Source organism: Condylura cristata, unplaced genomic scaffold (genome assembly GCF_000260355.1).
Source record: "Condylura cristata isolate star-nosed mole 26May11 unplaced genomic scaffold, ConCri1.0 scaffold00009, whole genome shotgun sequence".
NCBI lineage: Eukaryota > Metazoa > Chordata > Mammalia > Eulipotyphla > Talpidae > Condylura > Condylura cristata.
The window spans coordinates 26,684,825-26,710,095 of NW_004567110.1; the positions used below are offsets into that span (position 1 = coordinate 26,684,825).

General features: G+C 36.7%; 1 protein-coding gene across 1 annotated transcript in view; it reads left to right on the plus strand.

The window, feature by feature from the left end:
• The window catches only part of RGS22 (regulator of G-protein signaling 22), an 83,640-nt gene that overhangs the window by 5,893 nt on the left and 52,476 nt on the right, over positions 1-25,271 (plus strand). The window contains exons 2-9 of the mRNA XM_012722925.1: positions 4,642-4,863; positions 8,331-8,416; positions 9,300-9,468; positions 11,936-12,065; positions 14,078-14,693; positions 15,325-15,486; positions 18,967-19,141; positions 24,961-25,094. Coding sequence (XP_012578379.1) covers positions 4,813-4,863; positions 8,331-8,416; positions 9,300-9,468; positions 11,936-12,065; positions 14,078-14,693; positions 15,325-15,486; positions 18,967-19,141; positions 24,961-25,094 — 1,523 coding nt within the window. The 5' untranslated portion in view covers positions 4,642-4,812. The remainder of the gene's footprint in view (positions 1-4,641; positions 4,864-8,330; positions 8,417-9,299; positions 9,469-11,935; positions 12,066-14,077; positions 14,694-15,324; positions 15,487-18,966; positions 19,142-24,960; positions 25,095-25,271) is intronic.

Sequence of the window (25,271 nt, forward strand, 5' to 3'; positions counted from 1 at the left end):
GGAAACCGATACTCTTGAAATAGGAAAATTAAGTAAGGGAAAGAGCAGTCTGTAACAGTTTGTGGAGGATTGGGTTTGAGGCTCAAACAGAAGATTTTTTCCTGTCATATGATTAAAAGCTGAGTGTTCTCTAAATCAGCCTGCTCAGCTTTCTGGGGAAAAGACTTCCTACATCACTCATTTCTATCTCCCACACCTTTTATCATCAACATAAGCTAACCTTAAGGGGTAGATAAACCTAGAAATGGCAAAAACAAAGGACTTGATGTTTGAGCGAAATTCTCTTTTATGCAGACAACGGGTCTTTGGGACTGTAGGCAACAGGACCAAGACCAAGGGTCTTTCTTTTGTGTATTGAACATAGATGGTCAGCCTCTCCAGTCATATGAACACACATGATAGCAGACAGAATGAATGTGTGCTTGCAGGCTGTCTTAACCAGGAATCTCTCTCCCAGCTAAAAACTCTTCAGTGGTTCCCCCTCATTGTTAAGCACTGCTTCAGAAGCACATGAAGGCTTGTTAAGCCCCAAATACTCCCCCAAGGTTTCTGATTATAGGGAGAGTCTTGTAATTTGCATTTCTGATAGGTTCCTAGGTCTTGCTGCTGCAGCTGGTTCAGGGACTACTCACTGAGAACTACTAATTTGATAGAGTAACATACATCTGAAGAGGACTGATCCCACATCTCTGAGTCATATACAGTACTGTGAACTCTGGTTTCCTCAAATAAAAAAAATAAGATTTAAAAGAGATAAGTTGAGAATTATAGCATATGAGAGAAAGTGCTTGATGAACTAATTATCTGACTTTCTTTCCAGGCATGTATCCTGTTACCATAGCCTCAACTATTAAGCTTTAGCCATGTCAGACTTAAAGGTTCATCAATTAAATGATTCCCTTTTGTTTTGTGCTTCTGTATGGTGATACATTTGTTGTTTTTTTGGCTGTATTCCTTTCTTGCTCTGATCTACCTGATGAGAATGTCTGTTTATTTGTTATGAGCCAACTCTCTATATACATCTATTTTCGTTTATTGAAGATAGCTAATGAATCCTGTACCACCACTCTATTGTGTACATACTTCTATTGTAGTTTTTCTGTATTAAAACAGAATTGCAATGTTTGTTACCCATGCTCTGCTGAGTGAATAAGGGTGATTTGAAGACTGAGGGTGATTTTAATCTGTTTTACTAACCAAGACACACATATATCAACCTCTAAACTTTCCACTTTAGGAGAGAGTGAAATATAGATGAAAGAAAGCTGCCATTCTTATTTATCTTTTATCCTTCTAGCTATTTATAATGAATGTGGTCATCTGATGCTGAGGGTGCTAGAGACATGTATTTTTATATAATATGAGCTTTAAACATATATATATATATAATATGAGCTTTAAAGCCTACCACTTTATCTGGTCCCTACCTGAAGAATAAGTGACCTGCTCAATACCAGGGGGGAAGTGACTGTGATAAACATCTTGATAGAACAACTTGGTGCTTTATAGATGTTTTCAAAGATTTGAGAGAATAACTTTGACTAATTATGCACCACTTATACATTGATTGTAAGAGCCCATTTCCTCTTGTGTAATTAATCTTTATTGTCTCTGTATTTAAATATCTGCCTTCAAATAGTTGTTAGATGAAATGTGTTCACTAAAGGTTTGTTAATAAATGACCTAGGAAAAGTTTTGATTCCTTTAACAAGGAGAAGTTTTTTTGCTATTTTTAGAATCTTATAATCACATTACTATCAAACTTCTTTGGAGATTTACTCTAACTCATGGCTGTTTTTTTAATAATAGTTTATTTTTACATCACTTTGTGCACTTTCCCACCTCAGTTGTAATCCCTGGGGGTTTCCCATCACCAAATCACCTGTGTACCATCACCATAGTCCAGTGACTCATGGCTTTTTATATGGGAAAATAGTTATTTACTTTTGGGAAAAGATCTTTTTCAATGAAGATTTTTTTTTAAATAATAGAGGCATTTCATAAACACAATGAGTTTTCCTTCTTTTGTAAAGTAGATCTTTTTCACCAGTCTCTCTCCTTACTTTCCTGTGTTCACATACTTCAGTTTTTTTTCCCTCAGAATGTAAACACCACAACTCATTCCCCACTTAGCTCAGAATTCAAGTATTTTAATGAGTGCCTATGAGTGGCAGTACCTAAATTGCACATGACAATGTAGCTATAAAGGTATCTGCCCAATATGGTTTTTAGCTGTCCAGACTGTATTGCAGAGGTTAGAATGGGTCCTGAGTGAGCCAGCCTGGAGCATCCACTACAAGCCTGGCTGGACTTAGGCATAAATCCAGTCCTGGGCATAAAGCAATTTGTGGTCAAGTTCTGTAGTAAGCTTATTAGAGGACTTGCTATAAAACCATGAAGAGATCATGTAACAACAGCTGCAAAGTTTGGCTTTGTAAGTTGAAAATAAAAGTGCCAACTACCTGCCTTTAAACCAACCCTGGCCTCTTTGTGTGATCGGGACAGTAACCCATCCAGAGAGTTAATAGTTACACACTGAAGCCTGGTTCTGACAGCTCTGAGGTAATATCCAGACTTCCCAGAGCATGGGGATGGCTCTGCTGTGGGGTGTGAGTAGTCTGCCTAGCATCAAGAAGGTAGTTAGGTTATAATAGTTCTACCGTCTGTGAGGCAGTACAGTTAAGAAGGAGAAATATAATATTTGCAAGACCAAATAGATTTGTTTCTTTAGTCCTGATCTAGAACTTTGTAGTTCCAAGTCCATGGACAATCACTTAAACTTCCTGAGCATCATTTCCTGTAAATAGTCACCTCAAGATTATATGGAAAGATTCCAGATTTAAATGTGAAGTGTCCATCCCATGCCTAGCCCATGGCAGATGTTTAGTAAACATAGTTCTTATCACTCCTGTTATGTCTACCAACTGTACCTTAACTACTCTCTCCAAGCCGGAATGGCTAGTGAGGGTCTCTACATCATTTCTACTTTATTATCAGGAACTCCAGTTCAGAGAACTAAATAATTGATATTCTTTGCTTTGGCCTATCACAGCTTGATGTTCCTCTGGCTAGCAGATATTAGGGTAGGAGACAGAAAAAAGAAAGGAAAGCAGTAAATAGAGGGCAAGCTTGTTTTCTTACTCTGTGAGGACTCAGGGATAGAAGATATCATTTCCAGATGGCATTCTCATTATACTGCTCCATTTTCCCCATACCCAGGTAGTATTTGATGTTTGTTCTCTACCAAGTTTAATTTAACTCCTTTTCCCAAACAAATGAACTTGGCTTCTCATGTCAGCAGACTTATCTGTTTAGTTTAGTCATAGTTTAATTCAGTGATAATATTTAACTTCTAGGTAAGTGGTGCCCCTGTGAATTCTATGCTTGAAAGTTACATACAATATACAACCAATGAAATTTATTTTTTGCAGAAAAGTTAAATGTAATTTACTGCTAATTATTGTTACTTATCCCTTGACCTGTACTTGTCATTTGGAGGCAAAATCTTAGCCCTGAGAGCACTGGATTGTGGGCTGATACTCATATTGAATTCTGTCTTCTGTGCACTTGCAGTTTTGTAGAAGGGGAGACAACACAGACTTTACAGAGGTGGTGTTGTTCAGCATAAACACACCACACACACACGGGTATATGTATATATACATTGTGTTTCTCATTCTAGTTTTACTACGTCTTGCCATTTAATTATAGTACATCTAACAATCTCTTAGTAAAACTTGAAAGAATTAATGTTGTCCCTAGGACACTTACTGATCCAAGGGAAGAGCTAATGTCTTCCACATGACTAAACTATATACAACTTTACATGAGTAGGCAATTCACAGACGTTATCCTAAAATAAATTAACATTCGAAAATCAACCTGAATCTAGGTTTGTAGGGCAAAATGGGAAACGATAAAGCAATTTAACATTTACTTGTTAGGAAGATGGAGGTTTAGAACATGTTCGATGATTTACTCAGTGTCACAGAGCTACTTATTGGCAAGCTGGCATTCAACTCAGGATTTTCTGGCTGTTGTGTATTAACTGACTGACTTTACATAGAAGTTGGCAGCATTTAGTAATTACTGAGAAAAGCTCAGAAATGTTATTGTCTTTCACTATTTTTTGGTCACACTGAAAAGAATGGTGTTGAAATTGTCTTAAATGAAGAACACATTGTACTTAATTTTTTCCTCCTAGGCCAGGGAGACTTTAGCTTTCATAGTTCCTGGGGATGAAAGAGATAGCAGGAATGTTATTTCTTCTTCCTTTACTCACCCTTCCCTAGTAACCCATCTCCTTCTAGGATAACATTGCTTCATAGAGACTAGGTGTGTATTTCTTTCCAGTTCCAAAGAAGCATGGAGGTAAGTTGTTTATACTAAGGAAATCTGTCCATAACTTAGCCTGACAATTAACCTCATGAGATATGTCCTTTGAAAAGGAAGGATTCATTGGGCCCACTTACCTATAGTTGAAAGATTTCCAGGTCCTGAAATGGGAAAAGGGAGTAATTAAGAGCACAGAATGTTGTGTCTATGCATTTAAGTAAGTATCAAGTATTCTTGGAAGCAATGAGTTTCTGTTTGTTTGTTTTTTAATATTTTAGAACATAGTGCTATCAATTTATTTTGCAGACCTTTTCACAGGCACTTAGATTTAATGCAGATTATGGAGTTTTTGAAGTAGTTAACAATGCTCCACAACTTCTGGAAAAGCAACTGAAAAAAATTCTACAAAGCCAGCAACCTCGAAATCCCATTTATGATGTTGTGAGGAAAGGAAAAAATGATGTTAAAGTTCTCCAGATGAAGGCCCCCTATGAAGATGAGACCATAAATATCAATTATAATATTATGGTAAGAAAGTATTTTTGAGTTTATATCTTGCTAGGTAGGTAAAATATTGGGCCAGATTAACCTGAAGTTTCTCTGTATCTCTTATGTGTTAACATAGGAGTATATGTTTATACATATTTGTTAGTTTCTGTATCCTCTTATACATATCAAATATCATTTTTAGTCTAGCACTTTTACCATTGATGATTAGTGTGAGAAGGTTTATGTAATTCACTGTGAATATTTAGAATATCAGGTTAATTTGGGACAATATAAATACGTGTATCCTTTATAGTTTAATGCATTCTAGAAAATGTGATATACCACAAGTTTATTTCATTTGGGCTCTATCCTGTGAAGCAGTTGGGACTTGAGATTTCTGACCCTCAGTTTACATTGTCTAACTTCCTTGTCTCAAATCCCACTCTCAGCTTCCGCATGTTACCTCTGTACCATGAATAAAGAAACCACAACACAAACTCCTGTGTTCTAATATTGGTTTTTCAACTTATTGACTCTATGTTCTGGAATAAGTCATTTTGATGAACATCACTTTTGTTACTTCCCAAATGATGTCTTTACTACATACAACTTGTGTACTTGCATTCATTGTGTAACTCAAATGAAACTAGTACTGAATGCTTAACATTACTATTCTCCATTGGTTTAAAATGTGTAATAGATATAAGCTAAAATACGTCTAACCCCTAACATATAGACATCTGAAAGTTCTTCACTTCCTCTTTTATTGAATATAATATTTCTATTTTTCTCATTTCCTTCCATCAAATTCAATACATTAATAATAATACAATATTAAAATATAACTATGTTATAGTATTGTTTTGAGGCTAAATCAGGAACATTTTAAACCACATAGAGCAAAATAAATTGTTTATGACAATTTTTTTACTAGGTATGACAATGATATTTGTCGGTTATTTTCATTTTCATCTGTGAATAGAAATTTTCTACTTCATAGAGGTCTTCAAATCTAGCTGTTGCTAATAAAAAACTATTTAGGAACTTCTTAATTTGAGTTACAAGTTTTGACACAAGTTTCTCAAACAGATCTACTGGGTGACCTTATTTGCTATGTCTGAATTACAATTAATTAAATATCCACCTTGAAAACAGTAAGGTAGTAATTGAAACATTTTTAAAAAAGAGGTACAAATAATACAATGATAGTTGAGTAAAAGGGAAAAAAGTACACAAACCAAAAATAGACAGTGAGGGGAGAAGGAACAAAGAATATATAGAACAAATAAAAGTACAAGATGATAGATTTTAAGCAAACCATATCATAGCACATTAATAACATACATAAGTAATTACATAAAATTTGAATAACCTAAACACTCCTATTAAAAATCAGAGTGAGACCCAACTACTTTTTGTCTACAAGAAACCTACCTTAAATAGAATACATAAATAAGTTTAAAAGTGAAAAAAAAAAAAAGGAGAAAAGCTATGCCATACAATTACAGACTTAAAGTTTAGTGGTAATGTTAATATCAGACAATAAAGACTTCAGAATTAGGACTCTTGCTATGGATAGCGGCATTTTACCTCATGAGAAAAGAGTCAGTTCACCAAGAAAGCATACTAACTCTTAATATGCAAGGATGACACAACTTCAGAAAACATGAAACTAAAACTGACAGCATTGAAAGGGGACGTGGACAAATCTAGTTTTAGTTGAGACTTAGCATTGTTCTCCCATTAATGTATAAGAAAAATAGAAAATCAAAAGGAAAAATATAGAACTGAACATTAGTGCCCTAGTCGAGTGACCTGATGCTTATCGATGACTTCACAACAGCAGAGTACATTTTAAGTTTTTTCAAGTATATCTGAAATATTTCCCAAGTTAGATCACGTTCTAGGCCATAAAGCACATTTTGAAGTTTCAATTTTGATTTTATTCTTTTAAAACTATTTTCTTTCATTTAAATTTTTGGTCAGTTGCAAAAATATTCAAAAGAGGCTACATTATAAGTGAACTGTTTCTGAGGTAAATAATGCATAAGTTGATTTTGTTTGACATGCCTAGTCCTGCAATCTTGTAGAATTCTGCAAGTGTTATCTTGGTCTATACATGAAGCTTGATGTCTTTCTGAGATACCTTGACCGCATTGCTAATGAGAACTCAGGAGTCCCTGGTGATTCTCAGGATACTGAGTGCATGGAGGTGTGTTTGGAGTCTTCCTGCACAAAGTCTAATGTCCTCCAGATCTCATCAGAAATGAATGGAACAATCAGCAAGATGCTACTTCAGGTGCTGGCTGTGTCCAAAGTAAATTCTTTCTTTGCCCTGAAGGTCATCTTTGGTAAAGGCAAATGGGCCTTCCGTACTGAACAGGAATGAAGGCGTGTGGGGTCAGCTTTCCTGTCCTGGGAACCCCATTACTTCAGGCCTCACACCAGCAGTGTTGAGCTCAGGGTGTTCTTAAGAACAGGGGCTTGTCAGATGTTGGCAAAACAGTTGTGCGAGCCTTTGATTTTCTCAATGCTGTGAGTCTGGTCAATGCTGACTCCCAAATTAATCCCACAGTAAAGTTGGTGTTTTAGCAAGATACTCAGTGGAAGCCCAGAAATGCAGGCACATTTGCCTCCTAAGGTGAGTACATTATTTATTAGTATCATTTATTTAATGTCCAAGGTGCTGGCATTCTTTTGAATTCTGGAAAAAGTGAATCTGTGACAAAATAGAATTTTAAAAAATCCCTTAATATTTTTTAAAAGACAATTGATCATCTATACTGTCTACTTTTCTAAACTTCCACTCTTTTCCTCTCTGATCTCACCCTGTGACCTCCAGTTAATGCTAATTTTTGTCTCCTGTGCCCTTATCGTTATGTTCTCTCCTTTGCTCTCTTCAACCTTCCTCTTCACAGCCTCACTAATCTTGCAGGTCAAAGAATGAGTGACATGTTCTAAGGGAGATCCTGATGTGCTTTCATGCCACATGGTCTCCCACACAAGCCTGAACTTATGGTATTGCCACTCTACTTTTTTGCTAAATGACTTACTTGCAAACTCCTCTCTTGTTAGGATAATGCCTGGGAATTTTAATGCCTGGACAAGCGTTCAGACATAACCATGGTGGCCCTAACTGTTTTTGTTGTGGTTAGCTCTTTTTCTGTTTGTGATAATTTTTAACCCAACTTATGATTGTGAAATGTTGAAACTGGCTGACATTTTTCCTTATTCCTTTGTTCAATAAGTTACCTGACTTTTCTGGATTCAATTTGTTCACCTGTAAAGTGGAGTTAGTAATTGATACAGGGGTGTTGAGAAAATTAAAGAAGTATCAGAAAACAAATTTGTAACCGGGACTCTGCTCTCTCTTGTACAAATAGAAGTTGGGGTCTGGGCTACTAGTAGTAGCTCATGACCATTGTGGCCCTAGTGGTCAGGCTTTAATTGTCCCAAAGTGCGGTCTTCTTTGACATTCCTTTTCTTTTTCTCTTGTCTTATAATAGTGTCTTAGCCGAGAACAAGGTATTAAATGGGTCAAAAAAGAAAGACTCCCAGCATTTTTGGAAAGTGATTGCTACTTTGAATACAGGTATTAATCATTAAAAACATTAACATAATGTTTTTAAATACCTATATGTTTAATCTAAAATAATTTTCTGTACTTTCTTACTGACATTTTCAACTTTTTTTTTTTTAAAGATTTATTTATGCATACAGAGCTGAGGTACAGGCCAGAGTTGCAGGGGGTGAGAGTATTCACCAGAGACAGAATGGGGAGCAGAATAGGTTGATTGATGAAGTACACTGCTGAGAGGAGCAGTGGGTGGGTTGGGAGAGGTCTGCCGTGCCATGTGGGTCACCTCAGGGGTGGGGATCAAACTTGCACTGAAGAGGCTGCAGCTCACTTGCAGTGCTGCATCCTAATCCATTGTGCACCAGGGAGGGCCCACTTTTTTAACGCATTTGATTTTAGATCCCACTTGCTATAGGTGATAGTACATTGGTATAAATCATATAATTTTCTAAAGAGATGTCACAAAAACAGTACTTAGTAAATGCACTTCAGTTGTGCTTCTTTGATTATTGTAAATTTAAAATTGTGATAATGATATGTATATGCAGGGTGTTAAAAATGGGTATATGTGTCATTTAAAAAAAGGAACAGTGTAGCATGGGGCCAATTTTTTCTTTTATATTCTCCAACAAGTGTTAAGTACCTAAACATTCTGAAATTTTACTAAAAATGTTGATCATTGCTTTGAATAAGCACTTCAAATATAAAAAATAATCAAACAATAATTATTAATTGGTGGTACTTTAAATGAAGCATGAAGTTTAGCAGATCCTAAGAGAAATAGCATGCATTAGGAGGGGAGATTGGCTTGGATATAATAAAATTCCAGGGTTACTTTTTTTCTAGTTCTATCATGTTTGAAAACTTATTTCCAGTTTATTTTTTTCTAAAAATGCAGGTTAGCTAAACTGGTCTCACAAGTCAGATGGAGCGAATCAGGCATGACTGTCACAGTAGGTACAGATATTTCTCCCTGGGTCCTGAGAAAACCACCCACTCCACCGCCTCCTGTTACTGAAGAAGACAATACTGTCATTATGAAAAAGTTCTACATTTCTCTTGGTGAGGTAAAAATATGAGTGTTTCTTTGTGATGTGGCACTTCAGTAAAACTTGTTTTAGGCCTGAATTTCATTTGTACCACTTGAACAGAGAAAATGATTTCAAGTACTTCTAAAGTAGATGTGGCAGAAATTTGTGTGTATTTATGCTGACGCATTTGCTTTGCACTCTTTCATTTCAAATGTAATTAGAATTATTATTGTCATGTGCATGAAGGAACAAATACAAAATTGAAGGACATAAATACCTAGGAGGCAAGGGTAACTTGAATTATAACTATGGTTTTCATTGTTCATTCCAAAATGTTTGTTTGGATTCTGTAATTTTTATACTAAACAATGATAAAGTGGATCTTCTCCCTATTTTAAGATTTTTCCTCAGTTAAATGCATGACTGTTTATCCAAATTTGGGGAAATGTTGGGTTGTTGAGAGCATTTGAATGCCCTTATTGGATGAATGCATGTGAGTGCTCTAACCTAGAATCAGATTTATTTTGGAAAGTCATAGGTAGTGAAAACTGTTAGCTCTTTTCTAATTTTCAGCTCTTCTCTCTGAGAACACACTTCCAATACTCAATTCAAAATCAAGAATGACAACTATGTGGCCCATGTGTTGCTGTTCTCCCAGTTTCCATTCATTTCCATTCATGACAGACATTGCTAATCAATTGTGGCAATTCTCCCCCCCCCCCTCCCAGCAGTACTCGGTTCCAAATTCTTTTCAACATAGCACTTTAGGCAGGCTTCTGCAATTGATCAAAGATGGCATACAAGTGGAAAGCCATTTGCCATCTTTGTTGGGATGGGTAGACTTTCTGTTACTTGAACATTTGTTTTTACGTGTAGCTTATGTTTAACTTTGTAGTTTGGCATTTCTATCAGTCATATTTGTCAAAACTGTTTAAAATTATCCTAGTCCCATTATCTCCCCTGAATAATGCTTAGGCGCTTACCCTAACCATTCTTTTCTTTTATCCTTATTTTTAAAGTAATTTTTCCTTGTCTATTATAGAAATGCTAGGAATATCATGAAAATATGTACTGATAGTAGAAGTTAATCAACTTGCAAAAGGAAGAGTAAATCTAAGAGAATAACTTCTGATGCCTCACATGTAAATTAAGTCAAATAGAAGACAGTAAACCTAGTTTACTAGTTTACAAGCTAGTTTACTTTTACCTTCTACTGTGATGAAAAGTTTACTTCCATGTTGATTGAAAAAGCCTGATTCCTTCCAGCTTGATTAATACTGCTATACTATCTTTTTAATTACTTTTTAACTTAGAGGATTCAAAGTTCTTCACACTCAAGTCATTTAAACTATGACTAAACTTAGAGGTCAATCTTTATGACAATTGGTAACATTTCTTTGAATCTTAGGATGCTATCTGGAACAGTCATGCAATAAGTACATGTTGAATGAATATATAGTTGTTATAAATGACTTGTTTTTAAAGGGAGGAAAAGAGGGAACAAAAGGTCTTTCAAAGCTCCACCAGGAAGCCTTACCTCTAAGAAGTCCAATGCCCCCACACACGGCACCTCATCCTCCCTCTTGTGTTTGTTCTCACTGTGTGACCTGACTTGCCATGCTAATTCTGCAAGGAATATCTGGTGGTCATATCTATTCCATTTGAAAATATGAGCCCTGCTTTTTCTATCCATTTACCTTCAGCTAAGGACCAGTCAGCTGACTCAGTTGGAGAGAGGGAAAATGAGAAATAAGAGTAATGGTGGCCATTACCTTTCTTGCTTACTTGAACAGCTTGGACCCTCATAGAGAAGTAAGGGAGGACATTACTGAGAGAAGCAAGCAGATGAATTTTTTTAGGAGAACTGAGATGGGAGTTTCTGAGGACTGGGGTTCTAGAAGCCGAGGATCAGTTTGGAAATTGGGTCTGCTGGCTGAAGGGTACACAGAATGAAGGAAAATTTGAAGTCAACATTCAGTGTCAGTCTTCAGGAAGTGAAGACTGAATCTAAGACAAAGGGGCAGTTGTTTCAGAGAGGTTTCCTGCCAGTGCTATGGGGAATAAGTCTTTGTCATTAGAGAAGAATTTTCAAAAACACTGAGTCAGGTAAGACAGAATTGGGACCATGAAATAATTGGGAAAATTGTAAATAGGAGCAACTGACAAAAGATACAAGGACCTTTGAGCCGTAGTGATTCAAGTTAGAGTTAGATGACATGAATTGGTAGTGAATCCAGGAAATAGGGTTTCATGCTTTTGGTGAAAGAAAGGAGAATTTTTTTTCCTTTGGTCATCTAAAATGAAAAGAATATGAGCTGAAAGTTTCTTCCCATTATTCTATTACCTAATGGATTTTTCTGTGTACAACATTCTTTTCTTTCATGGCATAATTTTTCCTTTTATTTATTATACTAAACAAATTGAATACTATCATAATGATTTCTCCAGGTTTGGATGAATACTGCTCATTTTATGTCAAACAAATGTGTTCTTTTCTTCCTAGGCTTCCTATACACAAACAAAAGATTGGTTTACTTTAGCAAAACAATGTGAACAAACAGTAACAAATTTTTCATTACCTACTTGTGTATTCCATGACAAAAGTGACTCACCAGTTATTTCATCTGCTTCTGGTAAGCATAAAAGGACAAGAATGACCTCAGGACTGCTCGTGGAGTCTTTTGTTATTAATGTCTTAGTCTTATAGTAGTAGCTCTTCGTGGTTCGTGGTTGGGGAGAGAAAGTGATCTCCTACTGCTTGGTCTCTACTTCTTACTGTTTTTCTAGTAGTAAAGCAACTTAGTATAGTGAAAAGTTATGGGTTTAGAATTCAGCTCTTATTAACTTTGTGACTTTTCTAACTTATTTCACTTCTGGGAGCCATGTGTTTCTCACCCATAAGATTAGAATAATGATACATATTGAATATAAAGAAAATGCCCTGCCTACCGTTAGTAACTTAGTAGGTACCATTTACTATAGTATGAAAGTGATAGAACATTGGTAAAATCATTTAAATTTTCCAGAGATTTCATAGGAACAGTGCCTCATAAATGGACTTTAGTTGTCCTTCTTTGATCATTATTTTAAAAACTTACCTACTTGTGATAAATATGTTTTGCCCTTATTTCCTACCATTGTTCACAAATTTATATTATTGAGCCTTTGAAGTAAAGTGGGCACAGTCTTTCTTTTAAAAGTAATTAGACCCATTCTTGGGACTTGAATTTTCTTCTGTTTCTAAGTTCATACTATTTCGCAGCTTGAAAACCAGATACATGTCTACCATGGGGGACATTAGTGGATGATACACACTTTCCATAAAAAAATAGAAGAAATCATTCAGTAATAAGAGTCATTAACTTATGATATTGCTAGAGAGAGAAAAACAAAAACAAAAACATCTAGATGTGACTCTGGAGAGGGATTCAACAATTTACTAAAGTTCTTACCTAATTCCTTTGAAAAGTATAAACAACTTTTTGGAGACAATACATCTGTATTCTCTAGAATTGAATCTAAATCTATGTAAAGAGGAAATTAATCTCCATAAGTGAAAATAGCTGAAATTATAGGTTTCTTGCGATCTCCTCAACACAGTAAAATAGAAAATTGGAGAATAAATATAGTGCAGGTAATAACCTGGACATGAAAGAGTAGCAAGGGAGGTAGCGGAAATGACAGCTCACTTCCTCTTCCAGTTCTGTCTGTTGAATTTAAACAGTGTCCTTTTACTGGGTTATAAAAATCTGATCTGTCAGTATTGGGAAAATGTGATGTGTTTATTTTCATTAAAAACTCATGTGAAGCATTTCCAGTTCACTGGGATTTGAAATCTAACACTGAGAAAATGGTCATTGAGGGCGAGACATAGACAACAGGGTTTTCCTAACCCATAGTATTTCAGGGGTAAGTTTGCCATGTGAAATAAGAATACTTATAGCAGATATTTCACTGGATTCTGAAAAAAAGAGGAAATAGGAGCATAGACTGTATTTAGAAAAAAGTATTAAAACAACCCATGTGTATTGCACTTCATAGGTACTTAGGCTATTTTGTAATTTTAATGGTAGATTGTAGGATAGTAATTGAATCTTTCTAATAAAGTAGTAAATTTTTTAATTGCTAATATGACTCGAGTGTTACTCATCTGTAATCTGTAATTACCTATGGTAATTAATTTTGCTTTATCATCCAACATGAAATATTAAAATACCATCTAATATATGTGTTCTAAGAATTCTTTAAAAGATATGCCTTTATATATATATACATACACATGTATATATATGTATGTATATATATATATATATATATATATATATATATAAACATTTTATTTCAACCTGAAATACTGTCTTTTTGAAGAACAACTGTATTGGGGATGTCACATCCTAACATCCTATATTTAATTTCTCTAGTTTATCTGCCATTTTTACCCACTTCTGTGTCCAGGGAATAATTCCTGATGGCATTTTCCCCCCGACTGCTTCCAAATGTGGCTTTAGATGCCTCCTTAAATCACTAATTTGGATGGTTACTACCTGTGGTAAACTCATTTACCATTCTGACACTAACTTCTTGCTAATTAAAAAAATGTTTGTATCTATCATCTGATCTAGTAAACTTGTATGATTTAATGCAGAGAGTGTTATCTTTGATGATGGAGTTCATCCCAGGACAAAAAAAGGCCCAGCTAAAACACCTCGATTAATTTCTGAATTTGAAGAAGAAGAAGAAGGGTCTACATCTATACAAGACACTCCTTCTCAAGCTCTTCTAAGAATCTACCTTGAAACTCAACAGAATATTGAGGGAAGTTTGATATTGCATTTCTCAAATTGTGAAGAATTTTTAAGAAATTACATAATGTTTATTTTAAAGACAGCTGTTTATCAAGTTCTTGGAGAGCCATTTAAAGAAAGCCCAGATTTTATAAATTTTAACAACGTAACAGAAGTGGTGTTTGAAGAACGTTTTGAGCCCATCCCTTACACAAGTAATGTATTAAATGAAACAGCCCAAACCACAGAGAAAAAGTCAGATGAGCTGTTGGAACAAACAAGTTCAAAGAGTGAGAACATTGGAGCAGATATCAGGGCCCACTGGTGTGTTTCTCACCAAACTTACGATATTGGTAATAGAAAGCAGTTTGAAAGATTTAAGAAATTTATAAAAGGTACATTAGGAGAGAGATATTGGTGGCTATGGATGGATATTGAGCGGTTAAAAGTTCTTAAGGATCCTGGAAGACATCAAAGGTATTTCTATTTTTAATTTTTCAATAGTTTTAAAACCAATAATAGGATATTCATTTGGGCCATTTTTAGCACAGGTAGAAAACCTGAAATAAATATAAAAATGTAATTTATACTTCTACATGGATAAAATAATAATTAACTTATTTTATTATCATAAAGTTGATTTCATTAGGTCTGTGGTTTCATAGCATTTGGATACCAATAGTAGTGATGGTTTGAACTTGCACATTATTTCTTCATGTAGATTCTAAGTCTACTTTAACATTAATCATTCCATTTTATTTATTTTTTCATTCCATTTTATTTTATGACTTCCCAGTGATGTATTTGTAATTGCTTCCCTCTTAGAAGAACCTTTGTGACTACATAGGCCTATCTAGGGAACTCCTCTCAAAACTCTCATCACATCTGCAAAATCCCTTGTACCATGTGAGCCAACTTCATGGGGTCTGGAAACTAAGGCATGTAGATTATTGTTCAGGCTACTGAGATTATTCTCCCCATAACTGTGAGAAATATTATCTTCACATTGCTACCACTGTATATAGTTTATTACTGGTCTAAAACATTTTAGAAGGGAAAATATTTGACTAGTTGAATACTTTATCCATTTGTATGTATTCCGTTTCAGACACCTTGAGAAGATGAAAAGATGCTACCTCGTGAGCAGTGGAGATTGCTACCTTTCTGCAGAAATCTTATCAAAATTTAAATTGCTGGATGGATCTCAGTGGAATGAAGAACACTTAAAAAATATTCAATCTGAGGTTGTGAAACCCTTACTTCTGTATTGGTAAGAAAATAGTTATGAAAGTTATGTACTTTTACTTTTCTTATGTTTGTTATAATTTTTTGTTTTATTGATGTATACTTAAATTAAAAATTCTATTTTTGGCCTTCCTTAAATTTTCTTTCATTTAGATAATTTGGGTGTTTTGGAGGATTTGAAATCCATAGTAAGACTGGGCAGTACTTAAGCTCTGCTTTAACTGTGTGTATACCCAACACCTGACCATTTTCTCATCAATGTCTTATCACATTGTGTTTGTGACATATATGAACATATTTGTGTATGTACAGATAGCTAGAGTTGCAAACTTATCATCTCACTAAACAGCTTTTTTACTATAGGCCAAGTGCTGTGCTAAGGATACAGGGTAAAAAGACGCAGTCAAGTCCAGTGGTCATCATCATTGCATCCTTTCCATTATTTGTTGTGGTCACAATTTTCTATTTTAGCCTTTCTGATATGTGTATAGTGATCTCTCTTTATGGTCTAACATTACCATTTCCCAGTCATTAATGATGCTACCATGTTTTTTAAAAAAAAATTATTTATGCATACAGAACAGGGGTACAAGTCAAGAGGTGTAGGGGTGGTGAGAGGATTCACCAGAGACAGAGTGGGGAGCAGAAGAGGCTGACTGATGAAGTACAGTCAGCTGAGGGGAGCAGCGGGCAGGTCAGGAGAGGTCTGCAGCACCATGTGGTCACCTCCGGGGCAGGCATTGAACTCATGCTATAGTGGCTTTAGCTTCTTAGTGTTGTGCTTTAATCTGCTATGCCAACAGGGAGGGCTCAATGCTGACCATTTTTTAATGTATCTGTTGGCCATTTTCATATCCCCTTCAATGAAATATCTATTCATGTCTTTTGTCCATTTTCCAATTGTGTTGTTTTCTTTCATATTGTTTAACTTAAAGATTTTTTTTTTAAATATATTTGCGACATTGTTTTATCTGGTCATTAGTCAGATATGTAGTTTGCAAATATTTTCCTCCAGCCTTTAGCTTGTCTTTTCAAAGATAAGTTTTCCAAAGATCACTTTAAAGAGTCTTTCACAGATTGGTAAACACTTGGGGATTTGGGGGATGTGGTGCCATAAGGGAGAATACAATTTCCATGGCCTCCTAAGCAAACCTTGGCCTGTGCACCTCTTCCTTCTGGATGGTCCTTAGATTTACTCTTTCATAATAAATCAATAAACTAGATTAATCAAGTAAGGAAAAATATTGTGAAAAATGGGAGCCACGATCTGTAGAAATATGGGATATATAAATCTAGAAGTGAGCAGAGTGAATCCTCTGGAGGTGACCAGTACTGGAGGTGCAAATGGAAAACTCAACTTACACAATCTTAAGTTACCATGCTCAGTTATGAAGACTATTTCACTGCTAAACAGGCCGAACTAGACATTAGAAAATGATGAAGATAAGAAAAAAGCATGTATGGGTTTTTCCTTGGGAGGGTGGTATGTTGAAGGACTTGCTAAATAAACAGTTTTAGGTAAGTTTTACTCTAAACATGTCATTGGAATAAGGGCAATTTCCCCATGCCAAATGGTGCCTGTACCAATTACAAAGAATAAATAGAACTGTATCTGAAAGAGAAAAAAGGGGGAGTCTTTCTTAGAACAAAATTAAAACGTTTGACTAGGTCAAATTATTCAGTCCCCCCTTTTATGGATTATGCCTTTGGTGTCAAGCTTAAGAAAGAACTCTTGCCTAGCTCTGGATCCTCAAGAATCTTTCCCCTAATTTTTTATAAAAGCCTTGTTTTATGTTTTACATTTAAGTCTATGGTCCATTTAGAGCTAAATGTTGTACAAGGTGAGAGTTTAGGTGAAGATGGTTATCTTTGGCTTTTTTCCCCCCTTGCTTATGGATATTCAAATGCTTATCCTCATGTCCTTTGGGGCCCTCCCTGGTAGTGCAGTGGGTTAAAGCACAGCACTAAGAAGCTAAAGCCACTTCAGCATGAGTTCGACCCCTGGCCAGGGAGGTGACCCACATGGCACAGCAGACGTCTCCTGACCTACCTGCTGCTCCCCTCAGCAGTGTACTTTGTCAGTCAGCCTGTTCTGCTCCCGACTCTGTCTCTGGTGAATCTTCTTACCACTCCTGCACCTCTGGTCTGTACCCCAGTTCTGTATGCATAAATAAATAAATCTTTAAAAAAAAAACACTTTCCCCTTCTATGTTTTATATTAACATACAGTAATGTAAAATTGTATAAATTCAAAAACCACTATGACAATTAAACACTTAAAGTTCTATCACTTCTAAAAAAACTCTCATACTCTAGTGAATCCTCTCACCCCCCACACCTCTGGCCTGTACCCCAGTTCTTATATGCATAAGTACATCTAAAAAAAAAGTGTAGAGCCTACAAAATGTGCAGTATCCATGGCCACAATTGTCAGTTTTGCCATACACTTCTTAATTTCTACTCCTTTCTCTGCTGCCTAACCTTAATATGTCATTATACTCTGCCTCCACTCAAACCCTGGCAGTCATTGAACCATCATTGTCACCATAGATTGTCTTTTTGAGAATGTCATATAAATGAAATCATGTAATATGTGACCTTTTGAGACTTAACTTCAGTGGGTAAGCACAATGCCATTGAGGAAAATGCTTAATTGCATCGAAATTGTTACATATTCATTAAAAAAATTACATTTCTAGTAGTTCATTGCTGGTAAATAGAAATACAGTTGAATTTTGTGTGTGCTCATTCAGTATTAGAATATTTCCCCCTGATGTAATTTGTCTTTTATGAGTGGCATGATTTCAGGCAATAGCTGTATCACAGAAAACACATTTTTTTTTTTTTAGTTTAGGCAGCAGCAGAGAAAAAAGTAGAAATTACTTTTTTTTTTTAAGAAGCATATGGCAAAACTGACAGTTGTGGCGATAGATATTGCACATTTTGTAGGCTCTGAATTTTGAGGTGTTGGGGGTGAAGGATTAACTAGAGACAGAATAGGGGGCAGTGCAGGCAGATTGACTGAGGGGAGCAGCAGGCGAGCCAGGAGAGGTCTGCCACACTATGTAGGTCAGCCTCTGGCCAGGTATCAAACTCATGCTGCAGTGGCTGCAGATGGCTTCATGGTGCTGTGCTTTAACCTGTTAAGCCACAAGAGCCCTGTAAGCTATGGATTTTTTTTTTTAAGATTTTATTTTATTTGTACATACAGAACTGGGGTACAGGCCAGAGGCTCAGGGTTGGTGAGAGGCTTCACCAGAGACAGAGCGGGGAACAGAACAGGCAGATCAACGAGGTACACTGCTGAGGGGAGCAGCAGGTGGGTCAGGAGAGGTCTGCCACGCCATATGGTCACCTCCAGGGCAGGCAGGGATCGAACTCATGCCGAAGTGGCTTTAGCTTCTCAGTGCAGTGCTTTAACCCACTGCATCACCAGGGAGGGCCGGCTGTGGATTTTTGAGACTGACTTCCTGATTTTATCTGAAATTTGTTTTTGCTCTACTAGGGCACCAAGGTTCTGTGTTACTCATTCATGCTCAACAAAACATGCTAGTGCTAAACTGAAATTCTGGCATCTTCGTCAAGAGAAACCAAGGAAGGATATTGACCCTTTTCCACAAATGGCAACCCTCTTGCCTTTAAGACCTAAATCTTGTATTCCGCAGATATCTGAGATACAGGTAGGTTGTATGTTAATGCTTTGATATCTTTATTAAGTTTATAGTAAAATATCCATGTTTGGGGCATTGGGAGAGGGTATTGTTAATGTACATGCTGAAATTATGAAACAAGAAAACCTAGTCTGTTTTCCACCAGGTAGCCAAAGAGATTCTTTAAAAGTATATGATCGGCCCTCCTTGGTGGCGCAGCGGGTTAAAGCACAGCACTGAGAATCTAAAGCCGCTTCCGCATGAGTTTGATTCCCGCCTGCCCCAGAGGTGACCACATGGCACGGCAGACCTCTCCTGACCCGCCCGTTGCTCCCCTCAGCAGTGTACTTCGTCCATCTGCCTGTTCTGCTCCCCGCTCTGTCTCTGGTGAAGCCTCTCACTGCCCGAGCCTCTGGCCTGTACCCCAGTTCTGTATGCACAAATAAATAAAATCTTAAAAAAAAAGTATATGATCATAAAATAATAGTAATAATAAACAACTACATACCAGAGACATTTTACGGGGGTGCAGTGGGGAATGGGATCAAAAATAGGGTGTGGGGAGTGCACTGCTGTTCTATGGTGATGGCACACGGGTGATTTGGTGATGGGAAGCCCACGGGGATTACAAGTGAGCTGGAAAAAGGCACACAATGATGTACAAATAAACATATTATTTTTAAAAAGAGTATGTGATGATAGTATCTACTTGCTCAGAATTTTTAGTGGTCTCTTCTCTCTCTCATAAAGGTTTTACATAACTGTATAAACCTCTGCTAACCTCCTCACCTTAATTCTCACTGCTCTTCTCTACCTTACTCCCCTCTAGCTACACCAGCTTCTTTGCTGTTCCCCAGAAACACCAAGCAAATACCCAGAAGCACTGCACTTGCTGCTCCCTTCTCTTGAAGTGTCTTCAAGTAGCCACATGTCTTGGGCCCTCATGTACTATGTGTGCCCGCTCATTATCACTCAGGCTATCTTTGTCTCTGTTAGAAGCACACTGCACAGAACAACACAGATGCCTTCCAGCATTATCTATTGTCAGCTTTAATTTGCCTTGTTCTTTATGACCACATGATTTATCTTTTTAACATCTTTCACCTCTTGTTAGAATATAAGGGAATTTATTATCTGTTTATCACTAGTGCCTAGAACAGGGCCTGGAACATAATAGTTTGCTAGTTGCTATAAATTGAATGATTGAGAAATAACAATAACAGTAGTAGAGATAATAGGAATTCTTTTACAGTAATGATAAAAAAGATAAGGATGGGGGAAGAAAACTAGAAAACCTGCTTTGGCATAGAGATACAACTGTAGGTAAGACCTGGATTTAAGAAAATCTTTAAAATTAATCCTACTAGTCTTTAAATGTGTCATAGGATGTTAAGTGTTATGGGTCATAGCCAGTATAGCTTATTTTAAAAAGACAGGAATATGTGTAATATAGTTATTTAAAGTTTTACTACTACTGTGAGTATTTTAGAACTGGAGAGACCTTAACTCTAGAGAAAGAATAGAGCTACCCTGGAGCTTTTTTTTTTTTTTTTAAATAATATAATAGTTTATTTTTACATCATTTTGTACATTTTTTTCATCTCAATTGTAATCCCTGTGGGTTTTCCATCACCAAATCACCCATGTGCCATCACCATAGTCCAGTGCACTTCCCTCCGCCCACTGTTTTTGATCACATTCCCCATTCCACCCCCATAAAATGTCTCTGGTATATAGCTGTTCATTATTGTTATTTTCTCGCCTGGTCCATTATACTCCTACTATGAGTGAAACCATCTGGTATTTTTCTTTTTCTTTCTGGCTTATCTCACTAAACATGATCTTTTCCAGCTCCATCCATGTTGCTGCAAAAGACATGTGTTTTTTTTTTGGTTTGTTGAGTAATATTCCATTGTGTATATGTACCACATCTTTTTTATCCAGTCATCTACTTTTGGGCATTTGGGCTGCTTCCATGTTTTTAATTGTAAATAAAGCAGTAGTAAACATGGGAGTGCAGGTGTCTTTTTGAATCAGTGTTTTGTGTCTTTTGGGTAGATACCTAGGAGAGTGGGGTTACTGGGTCATAGGGAAGCGCAATATTAAATAGTTTGAGGAACCTCCAAACAGTTTTTCATCGTGGTTGTACTAGTTTGCATTCCCACTAGCAGTGCAGGAGAGTTTGTTTTTCTCCACATCCTCGCCGACATTTGTTGTTGCTAGTTGTTTTAAGGTGTGCCATTCTCACTGTACCCAGGAGCTTTTAATACCTACGGATGCTTGGGTCCCACGTTCCAAGATTCTGATTTAACTCATGTAGGATGGCACTCAGCATCACTCAAAAAAACAGGGGCTTGTTTAGATTCCTAAATGATTTGGGTGTGAGACACTGCTACTGACTGCTGGTTCTCCAGTGTCACCAAACGTGAATCACCTGTTGTTAAAACAGAGATGCCAGGACTACAAGTGGAATCTGGATTCAGAGGTCTGAAGGACTGGCTTTTCCAGCAAGCTTCCTCCCTAGTGGTGCCCTAGTTACTCTTCTGGGACTGCAATTTGAGTTATTCTCTCTTGGCACACGAATGGTTTCTTTTTCCTTTTTTAAAAAGATTTTATTTATTTATTTATTTATACAGAACTGGGGTACAGGCCAGAGATGCGGAGGGTGAGAGGTTTCACCAGAGACAGAGCGGGGAGCACAACAGGCAGATTGAGGAAGTACACTGCTGACGGGAGCAGCGGGTGGGTCAGGAGAGGTCTGTCTCGCCATGTGGATCTCCTCGGGGTCAGGCGGGGATCGAACTCATGTGGAAGTGGCCTTAAGCTTCTCAGTGCTGTGCTTTAACCTGCTGTGCCATTAGAGAGGGCCATGAATGGTTTCTTACTCATTTTTTTGACATTTCCTGACTTCTTTGCACCTTGCAGCTTTTTCTTTTTTTTTTTGTATGTCACTCCACTGACAAACCTAAACTTCTGTGGGACTCAGTTATCTAGTCACCTGATCACATGTAGACATTTGTACAAATAACATGTGTACAACATTGGTGAGGTAAGGGGTTAAGAAAAGGTAAGTTGTGTAGTTAAGGAAAGGAACTCGATTAAGAGAGAAATATCAAAAGAGCAGGGAAAGAAAGTGAATATTTTTAAGCCTGCCCATGACCTCCCATGTTATCATCATTTGGCTTCCTGAGAATCATCACCTTGTGCTGTCACTGGTTTTCCAGCTGAATAACTCATTCTGAGCTCATGCTGCCTCTCATGGCAAAAAACACTCTGAGGAGTGGCACTCAATTCTATTTTCTTTACTTTTCCCATTTTAAAAGGTAAGGCATAATTTATGTACAGTAAAATTCACCCTTTCAAGTTTATGGTTCAGTGAATTTTGACAAGTGTATATATTGTGTAACTAGCATTACAGTCATGAAATGGAACAGCTCCTTACTCGCCTCCCTCTTGTCAGTTTTCCCCCCAAGGTCTCCCCCCCTCCACCCCCATCTTCATTCTCCAGCTTTCATCTGAGCCAGAAAGTTTAAATACTTTTAGGCCCTTCTCTGTATTGAATTTCTCTGCTTTTTTTTTTAATATAAGACAACTTTTTATTTAAAACTCAATGTCTTAAAACTTAATGTCTTGACCACTTTCAAGTGTATTCTTCAGTATAAGTACATTTTTGCTGTTGTGAAACAGGTCTCCCAATTTTTATCTTGAAATATGAAACTCTGTACCCACTAAGTTATTCTTTCCCCCACTCCCAGGCAACATCATTCTTTATGTTTTGATGAATTTGATCACTTTGGTATGATATGCTTTTAGTAAGCTCAGCACCTTGTGGTCCCATTCATTTATTGGGTGCTGATTAATATCCTGCTGTCTTCTTCATTACTAAAGTAGAAGTAGAACCCTGAGACATAGGAGGTTACATGAATAACATACTTTGGTAATTAATTCTGTTTATACAATTCTTAAAACATACTGGTAGTTGTTAGGTACCTGGAGTACATATAGGATTTTGGTTTGTCCTGCACAATAAAACATCACACATTCCTTGATTTCTAGCAACAAATATGACATCCTAATGGTAACTGGCATATTATAAAGGTTTTAAAATTATGAAAATAATAAAACCACTGTAAATTTGGAAGCTGGAGAGACAAGTTACTTCTGATCTCATCTACTTCTAAGCAATGATTATTTTCTCTTAAGCATGAGAATTTTTAGTTTTCATACATTTATACTTTTGTATTCTGGTTATTTTAACTTTTTCTGCATTTTTCCATGTGTGTCATAATTTTCCTTGCTTTTAAGTTCTACATAATGTTCTTTATGTATATCCTACGCTCAAATAATTGTTTCTTGCTCCTCCACTTGTACATCTGGATTAAATTAACTTTTACATAAAATATTTTTTAAGTGGCATAATAGCCATGAAAATAAAATATCCAAAAGGTGAAAGAAATAGTTCTGTTAAGATACAGGTAGGTCTCTTCTTATGGTCCTACGATATTTTTACTTATCTTTTTTCCACCTGCCATCTTATCCCCACCCCACCACACACACATGTATGGAAACTAGCTGTACAACACATTCAGTAAAGGATAATGAAAAGCTTTTTTTTTTTTTAAGATTTATTATTTATGCAAACAGAACTAGGGTACAGACCAGAGGTGCAGGGGCAGTGAGAGGATTCACCAGCGACAGAGTAGGAAGCAGAACAGGCCAACTGATGAAGTACACTGCTGAGGGGAGCAGCAGATGGGTCAGGAGAAGTCTGCTGTGCCATGTGGGTCACCTCCCGGGCGGGGATCCAACTCATGCTGAACTCATGCTGAAGTGGCTTTAGCATCTTAATGCTATGCTTTAATCTGCTGCACTACCAGGGAGAGCCCGGATAATGAAAAGTTTTTACCATCTCCTTCCTCCAGAGTCTTCTTTCATAATGAAGGGAGTCCAGGATTACAAGTCTTTGGCCTTGCTTTTCTTAAAGTTAAATAACTGTTGGGTTTCAACCTGCTGTTTTCCTAAAATTGGAAGTTAAAGAAGAACATTTTTATTTTTAATTTTTTTTTTTTAAATTTATTTGGAGGCTAGGGTTTAGAATTTCAGTGCTCTGCAGCATGAGTTCAATTTCTGGCCAGGGAGCTGACCCACAGGGTGCAGGAGACCTCTCCTATCTCACCTGCTGCTCCCCTCAGCAGTGCATTTCAGTAGATTTGCTTGTTCTGTTCCCTACTCTGTCTCTGGTGAGTCCTTTTACCCTCGGGCCCCCACACTTCCTCTGGCTTATACCCCAGTTCTTTTGTGCATAAATAAAAATAAATCTTAATTTTTTTTTTACTTATTTATTTAGCAGTAGCATTGGTTTATAAAACCGTATGTGATTCAAAGGCATAGGATCACACCTCCGATCCACACCATACTCACAAAGGCTCTCTGAGCTCTCCACCATAATTCATAGTGCCTTCTCCCCATTTTCAGCCTCCCACCTTGTAACCTTAGTTCCACAGCCAGGTTTCTGTGGTTTGGTACTTTTATTTAAATGCAAAAGTTCTTCTTGTGAGTGGAATTGCTAGTAAGAGAGTATGTAAATTTTAGTTTGCTTTCCCAGAGATCCATTCTATGAAACAATTCACATTTCCACAACTAATGTGGGAGTGTGCCTTTCTACAGATTCATGAGAACAGTAGCTGTTGAAAGGAAAACATTTTAGTTTTACTGAGCAACCTAGTAGATGGTAACATGAAGCAAGGAATCCTGTACTCTAAAAATAATCTTTTGAGGTATATGTATAGAACTGTGCTTTATTCTCTGCCCTGTTGGTTCACATTGCTCATTATCCTCCTGCTTTTTAGAAAGAAGATACCAATTTGTTACAACATCCTAAATCTGCCAGGAGATCACCTAGAATAAAAACAGCAATTCAAAAACCTTGGAAGAGTGAGCTTTTACAGCCAATTTCTTCTAAGGATGATATGTATGAAAAAGGGTAGGTGCAAACTTTTTAATGTGCTTTTTGCTTAATGATGACTTTTTTTTTTTCACCTAGCATTTTTTTTTATTAAAAAGTTTATTTTTACATCATTTTTCACATTTTTTTTTTCATCTCAATTGTAATCCCCACGGGTTTCCCATCACCAAATCACCCCTGTGCCACCACCATAGT